Raw genomic sequence first — 12,273 nt, 5'->3', positions numbered from 1 at the left:
TGGTGGGACATCAGTTGATTGAATTTGAAGTGTAATGCATTGTTGAAGCCATTGTAAATCATTTTTAATTAGTTCGTTACTGTGCTGTTAATTTTTACACCACCTTTTCAAATGTAGTAAAAAATTCAAAAGGTAAGATTCATCCTTAATCTTGACAATTGAAAGGCCTGGGAGAGGTTAGGGAATTTTTTCTAGTATTAAGTATAGAGCTTTCATTGTATCTGTCATTCTGAGGACTTTACTCTGCCTGAATTTTTCAACAGTTTAACAGCTTCAAGAGCATAGCCCTAGATACACTGCCTAAAAAATTAAATATCTCCCAAAGCCGTGAACAGACGTGAATGAAACCTACACCACCAATTACATTAATCATTATACTAATCAAAATAGCTTAATATTACTGTGTACAATTGCATATATTTTTTTATAATTCAAGTTAAAATTTGGAGTCGCTCAAAAACAAATATTTTTAAAAGCTACTGTAAAGACTCTTATATATAAATAATATAACTTGATTATCTTATATCTAATTTTAAAAATAACAAATGTAGGAACACAGCGAAGAACCACTGTTGTTTAGAAGAAATTAGGCCACGCGTGATTCACAATAAAATATTTCCTCACTTTGTTTGGACAAAATAAACACAGAAAGAGAGATCGATCGGTATCCGTAGACTTCTATGGTAGCCTGGTTTTATAACATATTATGTTAATCAAGTCTTTTGGTATCGATGATAAAAAAATAGTATTTTTGCTCCATAAAACCCCCATTTAACCCACTGTGCGTAGTCAGCAAATAATAAAACACTGATTAAATTTCTAACTTCTTTACTGTGTTAAGGTTAAGATTTACCTTAGCTGACTAGTTTCGAAGTCTTGTTCTTTATTGTCCAAAGTCTAGTCAAATAATAGAATATTAAAAATACATTTAGCATTGTTTAAATACTGATTTCTTCCATACATGTAATTGTATGTGGTGCAGTGACTTAATAGGAAATTAATATATGTTATATTATTCTTACAGGTGGCGCCAGTTGTCGAATATTGCCCTGGTGATCTGTGGGTTATTGCCAAAAATGGTTCCTCGATAATAAAATGGGATGAACCAGTATTTAATGACAATGTTGGCATCGTCCGCATAGAAAAGAAAGATAACCATTACCCTGGTCAAACTCTCATGTGGGGAACATACACAGTGGCTTATGTGGCATATGATCGGGCTGGAAACTCAGCAACTTGTTCATTCAAAGTCTATTTGCTTGGTGAGTTGGAAGCAGTAATACATATGAAAGGCTTGTGTTAACATAACAGTATGTCACATACTGGTAATACTAAGGAAAGGAGTTTAAATATTTGATACTATAAATAATATTTCATACATTAGTAATATCTAAACTGCTCTTTATTTTATAGTCTTTGGCAACCTAACAGTGAGTTTATTTTTTAACAGCAAATTAAAAGTTTTACTTCGGAATATGTATGATAAGAACTTTCTTGTGTTAAATTTTAACGTACCTTGTTAACATGTTTCGACCTATTTTCGGTCATCTTCGGAACTGATGACCGAAAATAGGTCGAAACATGTTAACAAGGTACGTTAAAATTTAACACAAAGTTCTTATCATACATATTCCGAAGTGATACAGTGTTAAAAGTTGTGTAATCAAGATGTATAAAAGTTTTAATTCATTATTAAAACTTTTAAATCACTCTCTCCTTGATAGGCAACACATTATCAACAATAAAATTCATTCATTCGCAACCAACACATTGCCAAGAATAGACCTACAATTTATAATTAAAATTAATATTTTCTCATATACACTGGTTTAGATATGAGTAATGCATAAAATATTTTATGCAATGTGAGACTAAATCAATTTTATTCTCTCGTAGAAAGTAGGTACCACAGCCACCAAACTTTCCATTCATGAATAAAATCCTATTTTACTGCCTTACACTATAAATTATTACTATTATGTGTAGGCTATATTAAAAAAAATACATTGCATGCTTGTGACGAAGATAAGATTTTGAAACTTAATTGTATATTTATTTTTTTAAATAGCAATGTTATACTCGTACTGATGCAGTGTAGACTTTTACACACACACATTAGAAATCTTCTGTTTCTGCACTAGGTGAAATTTCGATTTTGACACTATATGGTTTAAGAACGTGTTTTATGTATTAAATCATATACTCGTACCTTAATTCGTATTGTAAGTTAAATTATATTTGAACGAGAATACATGTAGACCATCATTTTTAAAGAAGTGAATTATTTTATAAAGATTTGAAGTTTTATTGACGTTATATTTTTCATAACATCAAGATTCATACACTCAAAGGAAAATACTGATAACAGTCCGAAAAGCAACTATTTTAGGGAGCATGTACTAAAAAATATTTCGAGTAAATTTCCCAAATTTTTCATTTAGCAAGTCACAAAATTTTCACTGCGGAAGTTTTCCACCAACTCGAATTCCTACCACAAGATATACACCACATAGTAATAACAAAGAGTGCTACACTAAGTGACATGCTTTCCTCCTCCATTTGCTGATCGAGAGAACTAGAGAGTTCAGTAACCTTGCCTACTAATCTATAGGCATATGTGATTGCTGCATGCTCAATTATTATTGTGAATCAAATAAGAGTATGTTTGAGGATTTACGGTTATTACTTTTTCATTTAGCACTGCTTGTAAAATTAAAAAAAAAATGTCAGAGTCCATTTTTTCTCATTTTTTTAAGGCGAGGTACCAAAAATTATTATATATGATATGTATACTCCCTGGATGAATTGATGCGTAAATAAATATGAATAAAATCTCTTCAATAGTTAAGGAGAGAAGGCAAGCAAATGACATGCAAAAAACCTATTTTTCTGACATTGGACATGCTGAAATTATATATATTTCCATTAAAATCTAGAAATAAATTTTTCACAGCACCACAATGCTTTTGTATACTTGGGTATAATAAGAAAGTAAAATGTAGGTAAAATGTAAGGGTAGATCTAATAAGTTTATCATTTAATTACAAGTGATTTCAAATTTTATACGGTACTGAGTAATAATGGATCAATAATATCATCTATCCATTTCAAAACAATTTCTTTTGCAGCCGACTTCTGTCCTGAACTTTCCGATCCAATTGGTGGAACTCAGATGTGTAAAGATTGGGGTTCAGGTGGACAGTTCAAGGTGTGCGAGATTTCTTGTAATTCTGGATTAAGATTCTCGCAGACAGTGCCGAAGTTTTACACATGTGGAGCTGAAGGCTTCTGGCGTCCAACCAACAACCCAACTCTACCATTGGTTTACCCTGCTTGCACATGTAAGTGTAAAGAAAATAAGTAATGGTCTTTAATCCTTTTCTTTCCACGTCATTCTAATCTTCAACTTTGACTATCGATGTTAGGCCTAGTTGTTTATTAACATCAAATTTAATCAGACAAAAGTTATGATGAGTAGGCCTAAATGCAATACAAATCAAGAATATCTGTAAACTGAAAGAAGTGTACAGTAACTTAAGTCAATAATTATTTCAATACAATTTACAAAGCTACTTACGAAATATTGTAAGTTTTTTATCATCATCATCATCATTATTATTATTATTATTATTATTATTATTATTATTATTATTATTATTATTATTATTATTTGCTGAGCTACATAACATACAGTAGTCTATAATCAATCAATCAATCAATCAATTTAGGGCATTCAAAACCTAAGAAGTTTTTAGCCTCATTCACGACATATCATCTCTGTCTTCTGCATCTTCTTGTCATCCTCCCACTGTAGAAAGATTATCATATACTTGGTCCTGCCAACGGAGATGAGGTCTACCAAGAGGTCTTGTACATCTTGGAGAATAGTCGAAAGTTTTTCGTAGAAGAGAGTCTTCATCACGCCGTAGAACATGTCCAAGCCAACATAGTCTTCGACTTTTTATTAAGGCTATTATGTCCGGATCTTTATAAATATCCCTTAGTTCTCTGTTGTTCAAAATTCTCCATGTGTTATTTTCTTGAATGGGACCAAAAATCTTCCTCAAGATTTTGTTCTCAAAATAAAAAGGGATTTTTTTTTTAATACCCAAGTTTCACAGCAATATAGGAGAGTTGGTAGGATTATAGTTTTATAGCATCTTAATTTTGATAATCTAGAAAGGAGTTTAGAACTAAGCAATTTATGAAGGGAGTAGTAACACTTATTTGCCGTAACGAGTCTATGTTCAATTTCTTTCCCAAAAAAACCTGTTTCATTAATTATATTTCCTAAGTATTTAAATTCAGGAACTTTTTGAAACTCCCAATCATCTATTTGATTTGTTCAGCAGTAATTCCATCTTCTCCAGCTGCTTTTCCAGATTTCAAATGTTGGACAGCAATTTCAATGTCTATAAGGTCCGGTTCGTCTATTAATGGTTGGACATCGTATGTATCATAATGATCAAAATTGTCATTATCAATATGTGGATGATTTAATAGCCTTTCAAAATATTTTTTCCAAATAACAAGGGATTTATTTTTTTTTTTAATTAAATTATCATATGCATCTTTAATTCCTAGAAGTTTGGGAGTATAACCTTTTTTATAAAATGTTATTGTTTTGAAGAAATCTTTGATGTTATTATTTAATCTGTTCCTTTCCATTTCTTCCAATTTTCCATTCAAGTAATTTCTTTTGGCTTTTCTTAATATTTTTTTAGTTTGTCTGTTTACTATGGTATATTCATCTTCATTAGTTGTTGTGTTTACATTTAGAAATTTATTTTTAGCCTTCTTCCTTAATTTTATTGCCTCTTCACATTCCAAGATAAACCATGGTTTTGTGAAGTATTACTGTATTAATCTGTATTAAAAATTCACAAAAAACATAATTAAGTAAGCAAGATTGGCTTCTAAAGTTAATATTACTTCCATAATTGAAATGTTTTCACCGTGCTTGTAACAATTACAGCCTCAAAGCCTGCACAGAGAGTCTTCAAGATCAGTATGCTGTTCCCTAGCTCTGTACTCTGCAACAGCGCTGGCCAGGGTGTTCTAAGGCAAAAGGTGCGCAATGCAGTCAATTCACTGAACCGGGACTGGAATTTCTGTTCGTATTCTGTTGAAGGTATGTATTTGCTTATTACACATATAAGCTGTAAACACATTACCAGTAGTCTAACTGAAAATGAGGCCAATGAAACTACAGTACCTAGTATATAATATACAGGGCATTTCAAAACGAAAAGTCATAATTTTTGTAATATAGTTCTTGAAGCGAATTGAGTAAGAAAGTTTATATGATCCTGGGTTCAGTTACGAATAGTTAAGAAGCTATGGCCAATTACGTGCTAAAGATGAATGCCTCACTCTGAATCTCACGCTACCATGATGATTTCTTGTGTTGTGTCCTTGTTCAAACATTTCTCGTAAGTCATAAGTAGAGCCCGGATTTCCACGCAAATGCATGTTTTTATATAAGCTTGTTACACTTCTCAAACTTTGCAAATATTCGTTTTATGACTTATCAGTTCCAAATAACCGTACTTTTTCCGTGCATGTTTGCATATTTTGGCCTTTTTTTGGGACTAGATTCATGCATAATGCATATTTTGAAGATTTCAGATTTAATAGCACATAAATAGACTTTTATATTGCATATTATGCCCCTTTTTCTGGCTTTAGTACATATATCATGTTAACTTGCATAATAGTGCCTTTTATGAATGTTGCTGCGTAGAATCTGATATTTCCACGTTGTTTGTCTATTGAGAAAAAAAATAAAAGAAAGCTATTCGTAATATGGTTTTGTGATATCTTACCTGACAACTAATCTTTGGACTTTCCACTAAATCCTCCCTTTGTTATACTGGAATTTCCAACCCCTCACTCTCACTTGTTACAAACTGGAGGTCAAAATACTGAAAGAAAGGAAGGCAAAAGTAGCGTGCTTGCAAACTGCAATGTAGTATAATTTTATGTCGAATTATGAAGTATTGCTATAGTTCCTTTTAGAACTGCAAGAAGACATCTTGTGTTAAAATGGATTGAGGGAAAGGAATTTCTGAAGACGGACAGTGATGTAGTTTGTGATTGTTGTAATAAAGACGTAAGTACTTTTGTATTTAGGGGTGTGTGATAGTGCCGCGGTTACAGTTTAACACTGCAAAGTATGAAGGTCGCAGGTTCAATTCCCAATGAGGAAATGCGAAAGACAATTCGACCTCACTTTTTCCCAAATTTCCTCGCTTAAGTACAGTATGCACCTGTCACTTCTTGTAACGTAGAAAGATAATTTTCCGTGTTCAAGAACATTCTTCAAACAAACATGAGTTTAAGTGAAGAAAATCTGAGAAATTAGTTGTAATACATTGTTTCAAAATAAAATAAATATGTAACATAATATAAAACTCAATTTTGATAGTATACATATTTTTAATGTTTTCCCGTTTCATTATGCATGTTTTGTCATATAATAGTGCATGAATGTATGCATGTTTTAAGATTTGATAGTGCATGGAAATCCGGGCTCTAGTCATATGTATGTGGGAGGGCATAATATTGAAATAAAATAACAGGAGCTATACTCGCACACACTGGATGTCAAGGATAAGGACAAATTAATGTTAAATTATTAATATCAGTGACGTTACCAATACACAAAATGTATCATGATTCAAAGTGAATAGTAGTTGAGTGCTCTACCCTCAAGATGCCTTTTAGATTCTTTATAATGCTGAATATGTCGATATGGTACTTGCTTATGAATTTTGCAATGGAAATTCAGTTGTTGTTATCACTGAAATAAACAATGTTTCCTGAACAGGAGAATTTCAGATCGAAGAGTGTTTATCAGGTTTTTTCAAACTTTGCATGACATAGGTTCACTTCTAGTATTAATCAGCAACAAAATTAACATTGTTCTCATGGTTCAACATAGTCCTTGGACTAATATTGGAAGGATGTCTAGGCGTCTTGGTGTTTCCAGAAACGAGTGTGGAGAACTTTGCACATGGGAGGAACATATCCACATCACGTACAATATGTTCAGCTCCTTGAATCTAGAGATCCTACCCTACATGTGAAATCCTGTAACTGGCTAATTGGTGGTCACAGTTGTATCATTACATCCAGTTTACTGATGAATAGAGACGAGAATTCCATGCAAATGTATGTTTTTATAGGAACATAGGACATAGCTCAAACTTAGTACTTATCCATTTCATTACTTTCCGATTTTAAATTTATGCACTTTTTCCGCGCATATTGGCATGTTTTGGCCTTTTTGGGGATAAAAACATGCATATTTAAGCAATTTTTAGCTTAATCATGCATTATAATATACATTATATTCAGTTTAAATGCATGTTTTAATGGTTTTGCCACCTCAGTTTCTCGATTTTTATATCCCTTATTTTAGCTTCAGAAATCAGGATTGAAGAAGGGAAAGGAAAAAAAAAATAAATAAGAGGAAAAAGTTCATTCAAGTTTGCACCCATAACTTTTTGCGATGTAGAGAGGTCATTCTCTGCCTACAAAAACATATTGACTGACAAGTGCAAGAACCTCATAGAAACCAATTTAGAAATGTTGTTAGTTGTTAACTGTGCGAAAAAAAGTGAAGTGAAATAAGAAATTTGGAACAAAAATGAAGGTGCATATTTTAATTTATTTTTTTCTTGATCGTGCATGTTTCATAGTTTGATAGTGCATGAGTGCATACATATTTTGGGATTTTACAGTAAGTTACATGGAATTCTCGTCCCTACTGATGAAGCTCAATTTACCCACAACTACATAGCTGAAATCCATATGTGTAGTCGCAGTTAAATTTCATGCAACTGTGGAAAGCAATAAAATTTCCTACATTGTTTTAGTATGAATGTATGGTGTGGTATGGTCATTGCTAATCTGATTGACCGACCCATTTATTTTGGAGAATAGTCTTACAGGGCAGAGCTACCTACAATTTTATTTCTGTGGAATGAGTTGTCGCACTTTTGGAAGACATACCTTTAGAAACACGACGTGATATGTACTTCAAACATGACGATGCTTCTCATTTTTCCCGTGCAGTTAGAACTTACCTGAACGAGTGTTTCATTGGACAATGGATTGGTCGTGATGGCCCACAAAATTGGCTGCCAAGGTCTCCAAATGTAAGCAAGTCGCTTAGATTTTGTCTGTGAGGCTGAATAAAAGATCTGGTCTACCAGTCAAGAGTGGAAACAAGAGAAGCATTACTCCAGTGCATTTTAGATGCTGAAGAATGCGTAAGGGACGATCACAAAGAGATGGTTTAAGACATGCACTCAATTCACACACGAGCACCAAAGTTTATTGATGCAGAGGCGGTACATTTGAAAATCTACTGTAAACATCGTCTTCGACTGAAGTAAAACATTACCTACGTAGCTGTTAGGCAGAAAATTTGCACTTTATGTTTTCAGTGTCTAAATGTGATTGAGACCTGTTAAAGAGTAACTGTGTTTTAGAGGCAGGGAATTTATAACCGGTTAGCAGCTGGTTCCACCAGCTAGCCGTAAGCCATGAAAGTGTAGGCACACAAAGAATCGTTCACCCATTATTTTTAAAAGGGGCAAAATTGAGATTTTTAATAAAAAAGACAGGATGGCTGGGAGATATGAAAAAAAAACTACTATCCCGTCCAAAATGGAATGTATGGTCAGTCTTATCTTAAAGTTGTGACCTTCGTGAATCATCCTGAATAAGAACGCAATAAATACACAATATGATTAGCCTATAATATATCATATTATGATATGAGATATTAATATGAAATTAAATTTTCTAGGAACTCGGGAATGCAAAGATCTGAATATTGATGTAAAATGTGACCATCGCTCCAGATCTACAAGACAAACAGATGAACCTGAAGGAACTTATGTTTTGAATCTCAGCTTCCCTGCAGACAAGTAAGTTTTTCTGAGAATTATTCTTCTTGCACTGCTTGCAGACTGGTAGTTACAGCTTTGTTTCTTATTCACTTCTGTTTTATTATTACCACTATATGCAAAATACTTGAGAGTTCAACTACATCTAGATGAAACCTGTTCATTACAAAAATTTTTACATTCAAAAGGAGACAGAGTGTAAAGATTTTTTACAATTTAAAGTAAATACAATGACATCTATAAGTTTAATAACCAGATTAAAAGATTTCACTAATGATAATTAAAACTTCTTAAATTAACAATTTCTATCTTATCCTAGTGACATAGTGTACCTACTGTTTATTAGACTATTAACAACTGCCCTAAATAACTCATCACTTCACATATGAAATAATGGTATCTTAGACAGTTGCTAACAGTTCGATAAATAGTACACTATGTCACTAGGATAAGATAAAGGTTGAATAATTTCAAGGGAAAAATTGTTCCAGGGCCAGGTATCGAACCCGAGACCTAACGCTCTACCTACTGAGCTACCCAGGAACTATACTAGACTCCAACTCAATTTTCCCCTTATATTCACATACTTCAAGTGGATTGACAGATTGTCAGAGCCCAACATTGAGTGCACACTTACTGTATGAATTAAATTTGTGGTTTTCTGTTTCCTGGGTAGTTCAATAGGTAGAGCGTTGGAGCGCTCAGCCAAAGGTCCTGGGTTCGATACCCGATCCTGGAACAATTTTCCCCTTGAAATTATTCAAGTCAGCTTTACATATCTAAAGCTTTATCTAAAAAGCGAGATTTATAAGATGAAAGTTATTAATTTAACAAGTTAGGTTTGAAAATGGCGATAAATCACGCCGAAAATAGTCACTAAGGTAAAGTACCATATTACATTTTAATAAGTTAAAGCAGTGCAGTTCAAAAGTTGTTAATTTAACAAGTTTTTATTAGTATTATTAGTGATATACAAATGCTAAAAGTGTGTGAATCAAGAATGAATAAAAGATTTATCATTGTCGTCTTGTCGTCATCATAATCATCATCACCATCACCATCTGTTGTTGTTGAGCTCAATGTTTTAACTGTTTTTCCAATATTAAGCTAATAATGCGATACTTAATGATTGTGTAGATTTCAAAGTATTCATTTGAAATGCTTGAAATTGCCATAAGCTATCGAATGCATATTTTTTTGTAGTTTGAACACTGACACTGCAAAAACATTAATTTTCTGTATATTTCTTGTCTTACTGATCTTGTGCAGTCTATTTAAATTTAAATTTAATCTGCTTTAGAAATTACAGTGTAGCTGCATGAGCAAACGTACATATATTGACTGTAGCTTGTATTCAGTGCACTCTTGCACTTCATCTAAGTAGATTTCATTCCGTACATGCACCTTCATATTTTCAATAACTTGTAGTTTGTGCATTGATTCTGTTTAAAATGGCACTGCATGTGATGCTATTCATGCCTTCTCTCTAGGCTGGATAGACAATCTCGCCAGGCTAGCGACACTTACAGTGTGGAAATCTCCTTCCCAGCTGTCAAGTAAGCATACTATTTTATCACTTATGTTGTTGTTATATGCACAGTAAAACCCCATTTAACCAAACTTCACTTAACAGAAACAATTAAGTAAAAATACATACCGTATTTTTGGACAATAAAGCGTATTTTTTCTTGAAAAGAATACTGTCTAAAATATAATTGCATCTTATGTTCTGAAGTTCGTCAATGCATACCAATGAGACAGTTACCGTCTTGTTCTCACCCCAAAGCAAGGCTAAAAATGAGGGTGAGTGCCCTTTAGGGAATGCAGTAAGAGAAATCTGCTTTTCACATCCTCAGTTTCCATGTTTTGTGTTCAGTAGTGGCCAACGGATGTATATTGTGGGACAATTATAGCTGAATTGCAGATAACTGATTCCGCGTCTATTCACTTCTATGATGCTGAAGGTATAAAACAAAGTGCACTACAGAAAATAGTAACCATGAATTATCCGAAAAATCAGTTTATCTGAAACAGCTCCATTTCCTTTAATTCGGATAAACGGGGTTTCACTGTAAATATAATTGTAAGGTAACTTATATTGGTAATAATAATTTTATTTTTGAATTTATGAGTGTAGCATGAAACTCTTTGTCTATTAGCACTTAATGAATAATAACTGTTAGTATTGTATCATTATTGATCTCTACGAGATTTCTGTAAAATTCTAAAACTATGCTTTAGTATTAAGAAACTTACTGAAAGTGCGTATGTGTGTAGACTAGATTAGGTTGTTGAGATTGACCATGTGAATATTAGTGTAGTTTTACGTCTTCTCATTTGGATTTTCTATTAGCTTGAGTGTGCTATACAAAGATAACTTTCTATAGTTTCTCATTGGAACACAGATCATTCGTGAAATGTCTCCATTTTCTACTCTTGCCATTGTCTTTATTTCTTTCCATGTCTTTCCCTTATTTAAGGCCTCCCCTTCTTGAGTTCTTCTCAAGTCTTCTATGGTGCTAATCTATTTTTCTAAAACCTTAAGGAGACCAGTGAAGGACTTCTTTTTTACGTTTCCTAAATTCTCAGAATGCACACACAAAAGCTGTCTTCGTTTATCTCTAATTACTTCACCATCAAAATAATCTTCTTACATAGCACTGCACTTAGATGATGCTATCCTTGTTGAAAACACTCTGAAACTTGTTTTATGAAATACTTTATATAGTTGTCGCCACACGATATTTTATGTTAGAAATATCAGAATATCTACGTAATTTTCAGGCATTTTGAAACAGTCCAAGCTCGCTGATTCTGCGATACAAATAATGGTCCAATTTTATTGTTGATATTTAAACCGGAAACTTGGGTATAGCCATTTTATTGTGCAGAGTATTATCGTGAACAGCTTCATCTGATATAGACAGCCGAAACTCATTATTTTCAGATTTTCACATCTTCTATGAGAGTTTGGTCATTTTAATTTCTTTCCCCGTCTCTCATGTCTTCCCAAGCCTATGAAACATCTTCTGCCTCTCAAATAGGGTTACAAGATGTCCGGATTTCGCCGGACATGTTCTGTCTGCTTTTTAGGTGTGTGTCCTACGTCTGGTCAGACATTGTAAAAAATCAGTAATTGTCCTATTTTTCTTTCTTGCCAATTCTCAGTGGTTCTACGTAAAGATTAATTTTTGGTCCTACAGAATATGTCTGTTACAGTAACAATTTTTCTCCCCTAATATTAATTCTCAATGTACCAAAGAGAGAAACCGTCTTTATCTGGGGTCCATTAGAGGAATTATGTTCGTAAAATTTAATTCAAGACAGTTATGGCGTATGGATTTTCACAAGTATT

At 33.1% G+C, this 12,273-nt stretch overlaps 1 protein-coding gene across 6 annotated transcripts in view; it reads left to right on the top strand.

Annotated features, from left to right (window-relative positions):
- The window catches only part of uif (sushi, von Willebrand factor type A, EGF and pentraxin domain-containing protein uif), a 431,448-nt gene that overhangs the window by 392,256 nt on the left and 26,919 nt on the right, over positions 1–12,273 (top strand). For 5 of the 6 annotated variants that reach the window (XR_011329717.1, XR_011329716.1, XR_011329718.1 and 2 more), the window contains exons 49-53: positions 1,025–1,262; positions 3,129–3,341; positions 4,976–5,131; positions 8,819–8,939; positions 10,409–10,474. Coding sequence is in view for 3 of the 6 variants with exons in the window: in XM_069812499.1 (XP_069668600.1) it covers positions 1,025–1,262; positions 3,129–3,341; positions 4,976–5,131; positions 8,819–8,939; positions 10,409–10,474 (794 nt within the window). In the remaining 3 variants the exon portion in view is untranslated. The remainder of the gene's footprint in view (positions 1–1,024; positions 1,263–3,128; positions 3,342–4,975; positions 5,132–8,818; positions 8,940–10,408; positions 10,475–12,273) is intronic. The other variant, XM_069812500.1, reaches the window with a different exon arrangement.

Source organism: Periplaneta americana, chromosome 16 (assembly GCF_040183065.1).
Source record: "Periplaneta americana isolate PAMFEO1 chromosome 16, P.americana_PAMFEO1_priV1, whole genome shotgun sequence".
Taxonomy (NCBI): Eukaryota; Metazoa; Arthropoda; class Insecta; order Blattodea; family Blattidae; genus Periplaneta; species Periplaneta americana.
The sequence above is the reverse complement of the archived record's forward strand: the minus strand, read 5'-3'. Positions and strand labels throughout refer to the sequence as shown.